Here is a 14,087-nt window from a genome sequence, read left to right as displayed (position 1 = left end):
TGTCAATCGTGGTAATTTTGACGGCGATTCCCCCCTCAAAGTCAACCAAGGCCTGATTATCAGATGTCTCTAAAAGATTTAGATTACCAACTATCTTGTGGTGTGGGTTTTGTTAAGAGTCGTTTTTCCAGCAATCGTAAATGTTAAACCTGTTCAATATTTACGATCGCAAATCCTCACGTGTTCAGTCAACACCAAGTTTGGAGACCTAAACCTCTTACTGTTGCCAGACTTCACAAAGGGAAGAGCAACTGGTTGTGTGGTGGTATTACTACTACTTGTATTACTCTTTCTTCAGTGTATTTTCCGGCAGTCTGAATGCCCTGTGGCAACATGCTGTATCGCACAGGTTAGTCTTTGTACTACGACAACATCAGGTTTGGAGGAGGAGACTGATTGTTGCTTTAGTAGGTGCAAAAACATGACTCGCTCCAGTGTCTGGATTAATGGGTTGGAGATTATTATTGTGAGGAATTATGTTTTTAAGATAATTTGTTATGTTAGACATAATGGATTTCACTACAAACTTGTATTTAGGTCAAATTAGTTCCCTGCCCGAACAAACTGCCATATTGGAAGTGAACAAAGTTGCATCAATAACTCTGCGACCTTTGGGAGGGTGTTTTCAATGCAGAAAAACATGCTTTTTTAAGTCTAGTCTGCGATTGGAAGTGTTATTGATAGCGGAGATGCAGTTTGCTGCTAGAGGGCCGAAGTTGAATGGCTTTCTTTGAGGGCTTTGTTCCATCTTTACTGTATTTGCAATACGCTGTTGTCTCTAAACAAACTCAGGGAGCTTCAATTTCTCACACTTGCACACTCACAGAATTACAACACGACACAGGCAAAAATCAACAAGTGATAAATATTTGTTAAATTTCATACTGATGCAAACTCCACGCAGGCGAGGCCGGATTTGAACCCAGGTCCTCAGGATTGTGAGGCAGATGTGCTAACCAGTCCGTCACAGTGCTGCCATTGTATTAATTATTAATTAAAACAGTACAATAATTGTGTTTTTTAGCCCATCATGAGTGTACATGGCGGCAGGGTGTGGAGTTTGCATGTTCTCCCCGTACCTGCGTGGGTTTTCTCTGTGTACTCCAGTTTCCTCCCACATTCCCAAAACATGCATGGTAGGTAAGTTGAAGGCTCTAAATTGTCCATAGGTATGAATGGTTGTTTGTCTATATGTGCCCTGCGATTGGCTGGCGACCAGTTCAGGGTGTACCCTGCCTCTCTCCCAATGTTCAGCTGAGGTAGGCGCCAGTCTCCTAGTGAGGAGAAACGGTTCAGAAAATGGATGGACGTTTTCAAGTTTTTTGCATCGAAATTTGCGTTTCCCCTGCTTCTTGCTTGAGTTACAAATCGGATCACGTGTATTTTTGTACCATTTCCGACTTAATTATCAGGAGAAAATGTTGAAATCAACTCTGAACCCAGTACTGAGATTGTGAGATTTAGAGTGAACACACTGCAATATATAAATGGAATGTATACAGAGTGCTTATGTTAGAATAAAAATCTCTTGATTTTATGAAGTGAATGTACACCAGAACTAAAACAACATTTGACCTCAAGCTACACTTCCTCTTGCCCAAACTTGAAAGTGTCTGCCACTTTAGGGAATTACTGTTTTTATAAACTATATTTGGATGTTATACAACCCCAATTCCAATGTAGTTGAGACGTGGTGTTAAACATAAATAAAAACAGAATACAATGATTTGCAAATCATGTTCAACCTATATTTAATTGAATACACTACAAAGATATTTAAGTTCAAACTGATAAACTTTGTTTTTCCCAAATAATCATTATTTGCTAAAAACAATCAAGTTTATCAGATTGAAGATTAAATATCTTATCTTTGTAGTGTATTCAATTAACCTACATTTAATTGAATACACTACAAAGATATTTAATGTTCAAACTGATAAACTATTGTTTTTCGCAAATCATTAACTTATTTGCTAAAAACAATCAAGTTTATCACTTTGAAGAATAAATATCGTGTCTTTGTAGTGTATTCAATTAAATGTAGGTTGAACATGATCATTGTATTCTGTTTTCCTTTATGTTTAACACAACATCCCAACTTCATTGGAATTGGGGTTGTTCATGAAAGAAAACCTTAAGTCATACTGAGGGTAAAGTAAGCGCTTTGACGCCTCACAACTAAAGGCGCCTACCCGTGTGGATGCCTCGGTTACGCGCTCTCTCACCAGATTACGAGCAACCTTTTATTGCTCAGTGACTGTTTTTCTCACTGTCTTTATGTCTCAAAAGTATTCTCTGTCAATTGACTGTCTGTTGTCGTACTAGAGTGGCTCCAACTACCGGAGACAGATTCCTTGTGTGTTTTTTGGACATACTTGGCAAAATAAAGATGATTCTGAAAAGCGCCTGAAAACTGAACGATAGACAGAGGAGAACACAAGGATGAAAAGGAGATGTTAATGATATCTGTAGATGGATGGATGAAAGATGTAAGAGGAGATATCAAAATTCTCACTGGAGTGAGTGATGCAGAAGACAAAAGGAAATCTAGTGGCATCGATCTAGGAGATGGATACCAACTAAAAAGACGAAAAGAAACAGTGAGAGATGAGAATCTAAGGGGTGTAATTATAGATCTCTTGATGAGTGAAATTGGATTTTGGGAGATGAGAGCCCAACATGTGATAACAACAGACAGAAGTCTCTCTTATCTACTTACGTTAAAGAAATTGAGAGGTGGAACCGCTGTCTGAGGCCCCGGAACATGGCGAAGGTCTTCGGGGGGAAAGAGCGGGCGGTGACGGTGCAGTATGGTCGCTCGAACCCGCCGACGGGACACTCGCAGCGGAAGCCGCCACCCGAGAGCTCCCGACACGTTCCTCCGTTACGACAGACGCCCTGCACGCAGCCACCACGTCGCCGGTCAAACTCACATTTGTCACCTGTGAGGAAACGCGCACAATAGTTAGCCATAAGGCATCCTACTTTTTGTGAAATTACACCACAGTAACGGTAGCTTAGCAATACACAACAAAAAGTTATATCATACAATGAACTCAGATGTCTATAACTATCAGAAAAAAAATTACACAATTAATGTTGCGAAACTAAAGGACAATTTAGAGTCTTCACTTCATCAATAACATGCATGTTTTTGGAATGTGGGGGGGAAATGGAGTACCTGCAGAAAACTCACATTCATTTCACTTATTCGCCTTTTGTTTAAAAACACTTTTATGACATTTATAATGACCATCAAATATTTGCGGAGTTTCGCTATCCCAGTGCATAGTTGGGGGTCCACATATTTGGCTAAGACCGACCCCTTTCCTCTGATTGGTTACCTCCCTAGAGAAGACCCACTTGTGAGAGCACACGTGCTTGTTATATTGACAGCGCTGGCTCGCAGCAGAAAGGGAAGACTGAGATCTTCGCTAGTGATGTAGATAAGCTCGAGAAATTCAAACGACCTGATTTCAGGCCTTTCGGCAGAAAAATGTCTGGGACTCAGGAATTCGTGGGCGAATTTAATTCATATTCCACTTACTGAGACACCAAAGTGATATTATTAGATCCCAAATACTAAAAAAAGTTATCTTGGCAAAATATGTCCCCTTCAATATACTGTATATATCCATCCATCCATTTTCTGTACAACTTATCCTCACTGGGCTCGCAGATGTGCTGGCGCTTATCTTAGCTGACTCTGGGCGAGAGGCACGGTACACCCTAATGATTATTTGCTAAAAACAATAAAGTTTTTCAGTTTGAACATGAAATATCTTGTTTTTGTAGTGTATTCAATTAAATATAGGTCAAACATGATTTGCAAATCATTGTATTCTGTTTTTATTTATGTTTAACACAACGTCCCAACTTCAATGGAATTGGGGTTGTACATAAGTTAACCTTTGTCAAGCTTGTTAGAAACCTAGCTTTGCTTAAACTTGCGCTTTTCCTCTATGAGGGACAATATGGGAATAAGAAACAAAATGTAATGGTTACGATAAAAACCTTTGACCTATTTGCGTAATGATGCTAGTTATTTATTTTATTGTTGCACTATAGCCTTCAGAAAGTTTTACCTGGAAGTTTTGAGGATCTAAAAGTAGCACAATAAACAGCGTTAATTGTACCTCCATTATGCACCATGTTCTTAGACTGGTGGTTTTTCTTCCCAATCAGCCAGCCAATTACACTCTCCTTTTTATGCAAATGTCTCCTTCATTATGGAGTACAAGCAGCAGGGTGCCGCTTCCTTGAGGAGGGGTAAGAGCATCTTTTGTAGAGCACTGACCTTTATAGTAGATCAAATAAAGCGAACACGGGATATTATGGAAAAATATTTAAAATGTAAGAGGCAATCTGACCTCCAACAAGGCTTAAATAGGTGAAATGGCTATAATCTATCTTAATAGCTCAAAGGAGGTCAAGTTTCATTCAGATCAATGGAAAAATAAGCACAGCAAATAACCTTGAATAACCTCAACATTAGACAGCGAAATAATGGCTGCATTTGATAAAGCAGTAGAAAATACCTCAGCTTATTAAAAAGAAGTACTGAAAACCTTAATAAAAGTCTCATCCATCAAGCTCAAAGTACATTGTACTCCATATGCTGAAAGCAAACAAACTTGTTGCCTCATTTCTCTCTTCATTTTCGAGGAAAAAAATAATGTAGCGGCAGCTACCACCCAAAGTACTATATTACAGAGAAATCTCTAAATCAAACACCTTAGATGTCATGCAATTCAAAATTGGACCCGTATTTACAGGATAATATGCACAAAACGTTGGAGCACAAATGCCATTGGGCAGGATGCCAGCCAGCCAAGTCGTAACAGCGTGTGCGCTGCTTTCTCTTTGGAGTTTTGAAGCTTCATTTTGCAACAATTGTTCTAAAAGAACACATTTCAACCAGGAGAGAAGAAGAAGAAGAATATACTGTGCAATGGAAGTTACAGAACTCATAAGACAGTGTCTGTTTTTTTCCCCCTCAGTATTATGTGCGGTCAACTTCTTTTTACACTTAATTAAGGATGTTAAAAAGTGAGATACTCTGTTTTTTTTTTTTTTTTTTTTTTACGAAAACCAAAGGATGTTTTATTTTTACAATTGTACAACAATTAAGAATGTTAAAATGTTACTTAAAACATTGCCTGTACAGTTCATAAAGGTTTTATGATGGTGAGAAACTGAACAGAAATGGAACATTTCTGTATGGAAAGAACTTTTTTGAAGTCCAAACAAATTGGAGGTCATGCAGAGTCCGAGATCTGATTTTGTTCACCCTTAAAAGTCCCACTTGACATTTTGATATTCACAGTGCAAGGAACTCCAACTTTGGATCTCATCCAGTCTTTTTTTGGAAAGTTCCGACTTCACAGTAAAGTGCAACACAGCCTAAGGAGTAGAACCTTGTTTACATTTAAAAATGTACAATCCAGATCAGAAATTTGGTATGATTTAATTCAAATTACCATGGTTCAATTTAGATGATTGTTTATGACACCCTCAGTGTGTGAAGTACCAAGTTGCACACAGAGAAAAAGACTGAAAACAGCCTCCTTGGTGGAGGTAACAAATCCAAACAGAGATTTATCTGGCAGTTAGTCTCCAGACACCCATGAAAAGAAACACCCACGTTAAGCCCTCCACAACCACACACAGAATGAAATGCATCAAGGCTCAGTTTCCACCTTTCCTAGAGTATATTTGGACACAAACATATTCTGGCACAGCAGCTGCTCACACTCACACTCCCTTGGCTTCTCCATATAAAGAGAGCAGACAAGTTTTGAAACTGGCCTCCAGATAAATTGCTCCTTAAGGACTCTCTTTACAACCTGATGACGGCCTTTAAATGCACACTGCATAAGATGGTAAGCAGAAAGGCATTCCCATCAAATACTGTACATAAGCAATACATCTAGTTGGGTGCATCCTATCTGCAGTATTTCTCTCATTTACACACACACACACACACGCACACAAACATACAAAAGCACACAGAATCATTGCCCTCGCCCTCCAGACTGTCGGGTTTGATCTTGTTTCTGTCTCTGTTGGCACTTTGTTCGTGCTGCTTTTAGCTGGTGCCCACTGGCAAAAGTCCCACACATCACACAAACACACAAAGTCGCACACACATTCATACAGTATATACACATAGTTGCGAGTCAATCGAAACCTTCACCTTTCCTCATGATGGTTTGGACGAAAACATCATCAGACACAAAAGACATGGAGATGTAAAAACAACAGCTAGGCATGTTTAGGGGCAAGTATGGACCCCCCCACCCCACCCCAACACACCCACACACTGAAAGAATCAGTCTTCTCTCTAGTGGCATAGAAAATGTTATCAGAGCAATCTGAATTGAGGATTTGTGAGTACGTTTAGGTGATGCAGTGACTTCATTGCTATATATGTTGGGAGGAGTACTTTGGTTAAAATTACAAGTTACCCTGTTGAAAATGTAATTGTTGTCTTTCAATTACTTTATCAAATAATATAATTCATTAGATTTGTATTACATTTTGATGACTTTTCTTAATTTTGAATGCATGCATCAACAGGACCGCTCAATGTTTCCTCAAAAAACCATAGATCATTATTGCGGAATTAACCACATATTTGTTCTTTCCACAAATAATGAACTGATAACAAAACATGATGAAATGTAAATACATAATAATTTTTTTTTTGTTGCATTATATGTGTGCAGCATGTGGAAAACCACCCTACCTCATCATGTTGACCAAATGACAAATGTGCACAATTTAGACATATCGCTTCATACGACAACCCAGTTAACTGAATGTTCCATAAAAAAAAGTCAAATTAGAAAGATGAAACTGTTCAAAAGTCAATGTACTTTTATGTGTTCAAAAGTGTAACTATAGGGGGTTTAGATGGAGCCTTCTATTCTGATTCTAATCATTTTAGAAGTCCACACCAAATGAAAATGCTCCATATCCCGGGTGATTGAAAAGTAACTCCCTATTTTTAAGTACTTGTAAATTATTTCTGAACTATAATTCTTACAAGAAATGAACATGAGAAGAACGTGTATTGCATGGAGTTTTATTTAAAATTCGATATGGGCGCCAGCATTAGCCACCATTTTCTCAAGCCGCCTGGGAAACGCATTAACTGATTTCAAAAGGAACTCTTGTGGCATGGAAGACATAACTTCTCGTATTTGCCCTTCAAGTTCTTCCAAAGTCATTGGTTTGGTAGAATAGACTTGCTCCTTTAATCATGGTACATACACAAAAAAAAATTTGAGAAAAATATTACAACATATGAATATGTATTTTAAAATAGGGAGTTACTTTTCAATCACTCTGCATACCTCAATCGGAATAAACGAGCTGAATCTGAATACATTTTATTCGAATTCAGACGGGTGGAATATGCCTTTTGCCAAACCGATCAGAAGTAAATTTTCGCCATGTAAACCGTGAATAGGAATGAAGCCGGGCTGCCCTCTGTCTGCACATGCTCTGTCTTGACGTCAATGCGTAGTGACATCATCGTTTATGCACGTAAATATGGCAGCTTCCAACCATAGATGGTATGCAACGGAAAACTTGTTTTTAACTACTTTTAACTTGTTTTAATCAAGCTGTTGTTTTAATATTAGTGTAAAAACAGTCCCAGCTACTAAATAGACGACGGACCTCCATCTTGATAAATGACTTGACGTTTACGTCGATGCGCATGTCATACGGCTGTTAAATGTAAAGCACATGTATACACCTAATCGGAATAGATCACGCCACATGTAAACAGTTAACAGGATATCTTCAATTGGAATGAATTCACTCGGAATGACAAAGTCTGCTTGTAAACCAGGCTTACAAGTCTCACCTTTTCAAAATCTTAGACAAACTAACCAAGTGCAACACAATGTGACGCTTCGCGGTCATATTTGGTCAAATATGTCATGCTTGAGTCTAGACCAGATTGGCACATGACCAGAGAGAGCCAATCGCAAGCATCAGCTTTAAAAAGAGGAAGCGATATGAAAAACAAATCTGAGTTTTTCAAATGTAACTAAAGTTGTAATCATTGAAATTTCCAAACGCAATTGGAAGTCAATTACATGTTTTCACCCAGTAATGTAATGCAACTACAATTACATGACTGCTGTGATCAAATTACATCACCTCGTTACATGTAATTAGTTCCTCCCCAACACTGTTTATATCTCCAGTATATTTAGTATTTATTTTATTTCAGTATTCTTTAAGTATGTGTACTATGTACAGAGACAGGAAGCTGACAGGTACTGGGGGGGTTGGGTTTGCTGTGATCGATGGAACCACTGTTCATTTGTTTGTCCTTCCAATGCTTTATCATTATCATATCTCCATCCTCGTTCCCAGAAGAAGAAGAAGAAGATGGTTATTATTAAGATGGTTATTCATCTTTATCGTCATGAACATGCATACATGCGCACGAAATTTGTTCTCTGCATTTTACCCATCTCAATGAACACAGCTAACACACACTTAATGGAACACACTGGAGCAGGCAGACCATTTTAGGTTGGTGAAGGTACAGTACTTTCTCATACCACCAAACCACCATGAGGAGGGAAGAAAGGGCAGATGGACACACCGGAAAGGTCTTGAGCCCATAATAACCAAATGATTGTCATCTTATCACATCTTCCTGTACCGGTGTCGCATTCTCTCCTATCCAAACATAAAGCTACACAACCTATTAAACAAGGACACACTTTTGCTAACACAGCAAATTGCCTGTCTTGCCTTTGTCTCTTGGACTACTTTTCTGTAGAGACTCATTAATATTAAAATAAATGAATAGACATTAATACTTATGAATAATGCGTGTGGCGAGACTTAAATAATCACATACACACGCGCACACAGTCTGGTTCATTTTGTACACCCAGATAAGAACAGGTGGAAAGACAGAGGCTGGAAATAAAATTGAAAGCGCATAAAAAAAAAACTGAAAATAGAGACAGCAGACACCCCAATTAGAGGAAGTAAAGCACAACAGGTATGATTATAGAGCATTTTTGTTTTTCATTGACAAAGGTGTGAAGTATTTTCATAATATTCACAAATCAATGATACAATATTGAAGATGTCAAATACAAGCAAACTACCGCATATCGTATTTTATCTCATCGTATCTCTACGAGCATCAAAAAGTTACATGGCTTTGAAACAAATTGTGTAAATCCAAACACAAAAAAAACAGAGCGGAAAGCATGGTTTCCATTCTCGTCCACTCCCGGTGACTGTTGTCATAGTTCCCAAATGACTTGCACTCCCGCTCCTGCCCAATCCCGTCCGTGATTAATATCAAAATTCTCTCCCATCACGTACGGGACCAGGTGGGAATCCTGAAAAATGTCAGCCTCCAATGTCGAGTGCCCAATTACTGCATGAAGATTGACTGAGACTTGGCCAAGGACGGTCGAGTCAGTCAGACTTTTCAAGAAGGCAGCATGTAAACAGAACTGAAAAACTGAAAAATAAGTAATACAGGATGATGGTGAAAACCTGAGTCAAAAAAGGTTTTAAGTAATACATTATTGGAATTGTGCTCCATTTGCGACACTGTAATGAAGTGTTAAAATATCTGTTGCAGGTCCATTGTGGACCTTAGACTTGACTTGTTGGTGGGGATTTAGTAAATTTCCATTCAAATACATACCATCCAAAATTAACACAATTTTTAGAACAACTTTTAAATCTAGAAACTTTATGCTTCTACCTGAGTCATCATTTAATCATCATTTCATTTTTGTTTCACCTCACCTTCCAATCTATTGCTCCATCCTTCCTTTCCTTACCTGTGTTCTTTCTAGATCTTAATCCATCCTGCCTCTTTATTTCCTCATCCCTTCTTCCGCCTCCATGCTTGGCTTAATGCATTCACGCCATCCCTTCATTCATGCAGATGTTTTATTCATCAAAGCCACTATATTCTTCAACCACCCCTCGGCATCTTAGTTTGCTCCGCCTCGCCTCCCACTGCCTGGTCGCTCCCTCCTCTTCCACCCCACCACATGGTACATCCCTGGAGGCCAATACACTCCATGCAGCATCCCTCTTTCCTTTCTCTTGTCTTTCCTCTGTAGGTCTTGCTTCCTTTTAAATCTTCCCTCTTTCTCTCGTTGTCTCTCTCCGAGAGCCCCTCAAGAAATGCATAATGAACCCCAAATCTTCCAATTTGCCTAATCTGTGACTTTTTGCATTAATAAACAAGCTGTGCTGTCATCATTTATTGCTCAACAAGGAATCGCTGTATTGTGTAAGGCAGTTCCATTTGATGGGTTCAGTCACTTGACAGCAGCTGATTAAAGGTAAAAACACTTAGAGTGGAACCTTCTTTCCTCCTTTAAAATAGTTACTATATCTTTTTGATTCCATCTCACACTTTGATTTTTCCTTTTTTAGTACTCGCAACAGATTGTATTGGTATCCGCGAAGTGTCTGCTTGCTGTATTGTCTGGGCTCTAATAGCTAACACTTCGAATAATTGTTTAACTACCACTTAGCTGCTTGTTATTTTGCTGCAAACAGCCAACAATGCTTTTAACTATTATATTGTATTTATTATATTTGGGAACTATTAGTATAGTATATAAACATCCATCCATTTTCTGAGCCGCTTCTCCTCACTAGGGTCGCGGGCGTGCTGGAGCCTATCCCAGCTGTCATCTAAAAGTTACCGGTAAGTACTGGGCAGGAAATTTGAACAAAGATGAACGTACCTTGGGGGAAAAGAAATGCCTTTAAAGATAAACAGAATGTTGCAGTTCTAACTACCTTTACGCATGACATCACATGACACCTCCATGTACTTTACTAGTCTTCAGTTCAACAAGCATCAAAACATTCATTCTGCATGTTTTGCTTTTTCCAAAGGCCTTCCAATGAAAGAAGAAAATACACTGGACGTTATGTGAAGTAAGTGGACTCTCATTCAAAGACTTGTCATCCCAACGCATTTTTTCAGCATGACCATGCACGCCGTCGCTGTTGTTGTTTTAACATTTTAAAGTGGTTAACGTCTTTTTACACATGAAAACTAAGAACATTAGAATGTTCCAACATTTGCTGTGCTATAACATTGTTTAAGCAACCCTAAACATACACCAGTAGCCTTCTGCGACTGATGACTGTGCGTGACTGGTCGTACTATCTTCTCATGAGAACACCGTTGCAATAATGATGATTTGTGCTGATGAGTGCGCTGAGACATTCTGAGAGTATGACAGGAGTGTTGTGCTTTTTTTTTTCCCCCCATAATCGACAGGTTTTATAACACCACATCAAAAGATTGAGCAAATATACCGGCACTTACAAGAGTTTAAATGTGTGATCTTGTTCTCTCTCCTCTGTCAGATGGGTTAAATTTATCACTTTAACACTCCTAACACCTAAAACTAATCTCATCTTTTCCTCTACCGAATTTTCCCATCGTGTCTCTGTAGCTTTGTCTCAGCTTTGCTGTGAATGAAATAGAGCCTGCCGCACAACCAGAGATTTCATTTCTATTTGTGTCCTCTCTCCCTCTCCTCTCAAACAAATTTTCGTCTGCATCCATGTTTGTCTCGTCTCCTCTTTGCAGCAAGAAAAACTACCTTTAAGTATACCTTTTGAGCACTGAATGTGGAAGGACATTCAATCATTTTTTTGAGGAGAAAATACCGCATATCTGTCGGACTGTTGACTGACTTGTCGTACTAGAGCGGCTCCAACTACCGGAGACAAATTCCTTGTGTGTTTTTTGGACTTGGAAAAATAACGATGATTCTGATTCTGATGTCTTCATTAGGGTTTGAGCTGAAGCCCAGCTGACTTTGGGTGAGAGGGAGGGTACTGGACTGGTCGTCAGCCGATCATATGCCATCGATAAAACATTCACACTCACATTCACATAATTTAGAACTTTCAATTAACTCAATCCTGATTTTACAACATTGGATGGAATTAACCTGAGTCGCTAGTGAAAACCCAACCAGGCATGCAAACACCACCACCAGAAGGGTCCGAGCGGATATTCGAACCCTGACTTTGAGGAAAACGTGCGAGCCACATGCTCCACTGTTTCACCGTGTAGATTGTGCAATGCACAGGTGTCAAACTCGAGGCCCGGGGGCCAAATCTGGCTCACCAAGTCATTTTATGTGGGCCCCGAAAGCAAATCATCCGTGCCAACAACCTCCATGATTCTTGCTCAAATTCACATGTGTAATAAATAGTATCGTTGAGATATTGCAAGCATTTTCTGAACAATAGTTGAATAAACTATTATCCTTGACTTCTGATTTCAAAACTACATATCCATCAATTTGTTGTGTGTATTTAATAATATTATGAGGTGACTAAACATTTATATGGTTTCACAGTCAATGGCCCTCTGAGGGAAACCGTGACTACAGTGTGGCCCGCGACAAAAATGAGTTTGACACAGCTGGTATAAGGCATGTACAGTGAGTACATTTAATTGATTAATAATTGTTGTTCTACTTCACAAAAAGCCACTTTACCTCAGACCTCGTCCATGGTCCTAATTTGGATCGGAACCAAACCTTCCCAGATATCCACCTATTGCATATTCCTGAACTTTTGTCATGAGGTTCCATGTATTATTCACTTAAAATGTCCATTCACAGAGAAGAATGACAATATGCTGGGTGGTAATAATGAAAGAAAAAATGAATAAACACACTGAGTTGGGGGAAAATCAACTGTTCCCTGTTTATTAATGCTCCTCCTCTCCTCAACACCCCCACCCCATTTGACAACAGGCAGAATCACCTAACGCCTACACACACCAACACCCCCAGACCCCTTTGGATTTCTTTCACTCTACTCGCAAACATCACTCAACCCTTTTCCCCCTACAGTGTCTCCTTTGTAACATCCTCCATAAATATACCCTTCTCCTTGATCTTCTCTCCGCATTTCCTTGCATCTTTGATCTCTTATGTTCCCTCATCTATATCACTTTATTTTACGCCTCTTTATTTTGGCCTTTTTAAGATCATGTCAAAGCATTGCAATCGTATTTAAGTCTGAATTTTAACTCCAAAACCATTCCAAAACCTTCAATTTGTTTTTTGTTTGTTTTTTTTAGCCAATCAGAAGTTGACCTGCTGGTGTGTTTTGGATTATTGTCCAGCTGCAGAACACAAGTGTGCTTCATATTGAGGTCATAAACTTATGGCTGAATAATCTCCATCAGGATTTTCTGATAAAGAGCAGAATTCATGGTTCCATAAATCACAGCAATTCGTCCAGGTCCTGAAGTAGATCAGCAGCCCCAGACCATCACACTACCACCACCATGTTTGACTGTTGGTATGATGTTCTTTTTCTGAATTGCTCTTTTACATTTACGGCAGATGTAACGAGACACACACCTTACAAAAATGTAAACTTTCGTCTTGTCAGCCCATACAACATTCTCCCAAAAGTCTTGGTAATCATTCAGATGTTTTGGCTCAAAAGTAAGATAAGCCTTTATGTTCTTTTTGGTCAGCAGTGGTTTTCACCTTGGTTTTCTGCCGTGGATGCCATTTTTGCCCAGTCTCTTCCTTATTGTTTGGTCATAAACACTGACCTTAACTGAGGCAAGGGAGGCCTACAGTTATTTCGATGTTGTCCTGGGTTCCTTTGTGACCTCCTGGATGAGTCATCGCTGTGTTCTTGGGGTAATTTTTGTAGGCCAGCCACTCCTGGGAAGTTTCGACACTGTTCTGACTCTCACCCTGGTTCGCTGGAGTCCTAAAGCTTTAGAAATGGCTTTGTAACACATTTCAGAGTGACCGATATCAATTACTTTGTGATCTGTTCTTGAATTTCTTTGGATTGTGGCCTTTGTTGCACCTTTTTGAGATCTTTTGGCCGATTTCATTTTGCCCAAGAGGTTCTATTTCAGTGATTTTTTTTATTGAACAGGTCTGGAGGTAATCATGCTTGGGTGTGGTCAGTGAAAATGATCTCAGCTTTCCAAAAAAAAAAATATTAGTCATACTTAACTCATGATTTAAAAAGGGGGGCTACTTACTTTTTCACATGGGGCCATG

The 14,087-nt window shown here is 39.2% G+C and overlaps 1 protein-coding gene across 1 annotated transcript in view; it reads right to left on the bottom strand.

Annotated features, from left to right (window-relative positions):
* The window catches only part of celsr3 (cadherin, EGF LAG seven-pass G-type receptor 3), a 96,968-nt gene that overhangs the window by 54,402 nt on the left and 28,479 nt on the right, over window positions 1-14,087 (bottom strand). Inside the window, exon 4 of the mRNA XM_061780518.1 lies at window positions 2,720-2,942. Within this exon, the coding sequence (XP_061636502.1) occupies window positions 2,720-2,942 (223 nt within the window). The remainder of the gene's footprint in view (window positions 1-2,719; window positions 2,943-14,087) is intronic.

This window comes from Phyllopteryx taeniolatus, chromosome 1 (genome assembly GCF_024500385.1).
Source record: "Phyllopteryx taeniolatus isolate TA_2022b chromosome 1, UOR_Ptae_1.2, whole genome shotgun sequence".
Taxonomy (NCBI): Eukaryota; Metazoa; Chordata; class Actinopteri; order Syngnathiformes; family Syngnathidae; genus Phyllopteryx; species Phyllopteryx taeniolatus.
This window is presented reverse-complemented; position numbering and strand designations above follow the sequence as displayed.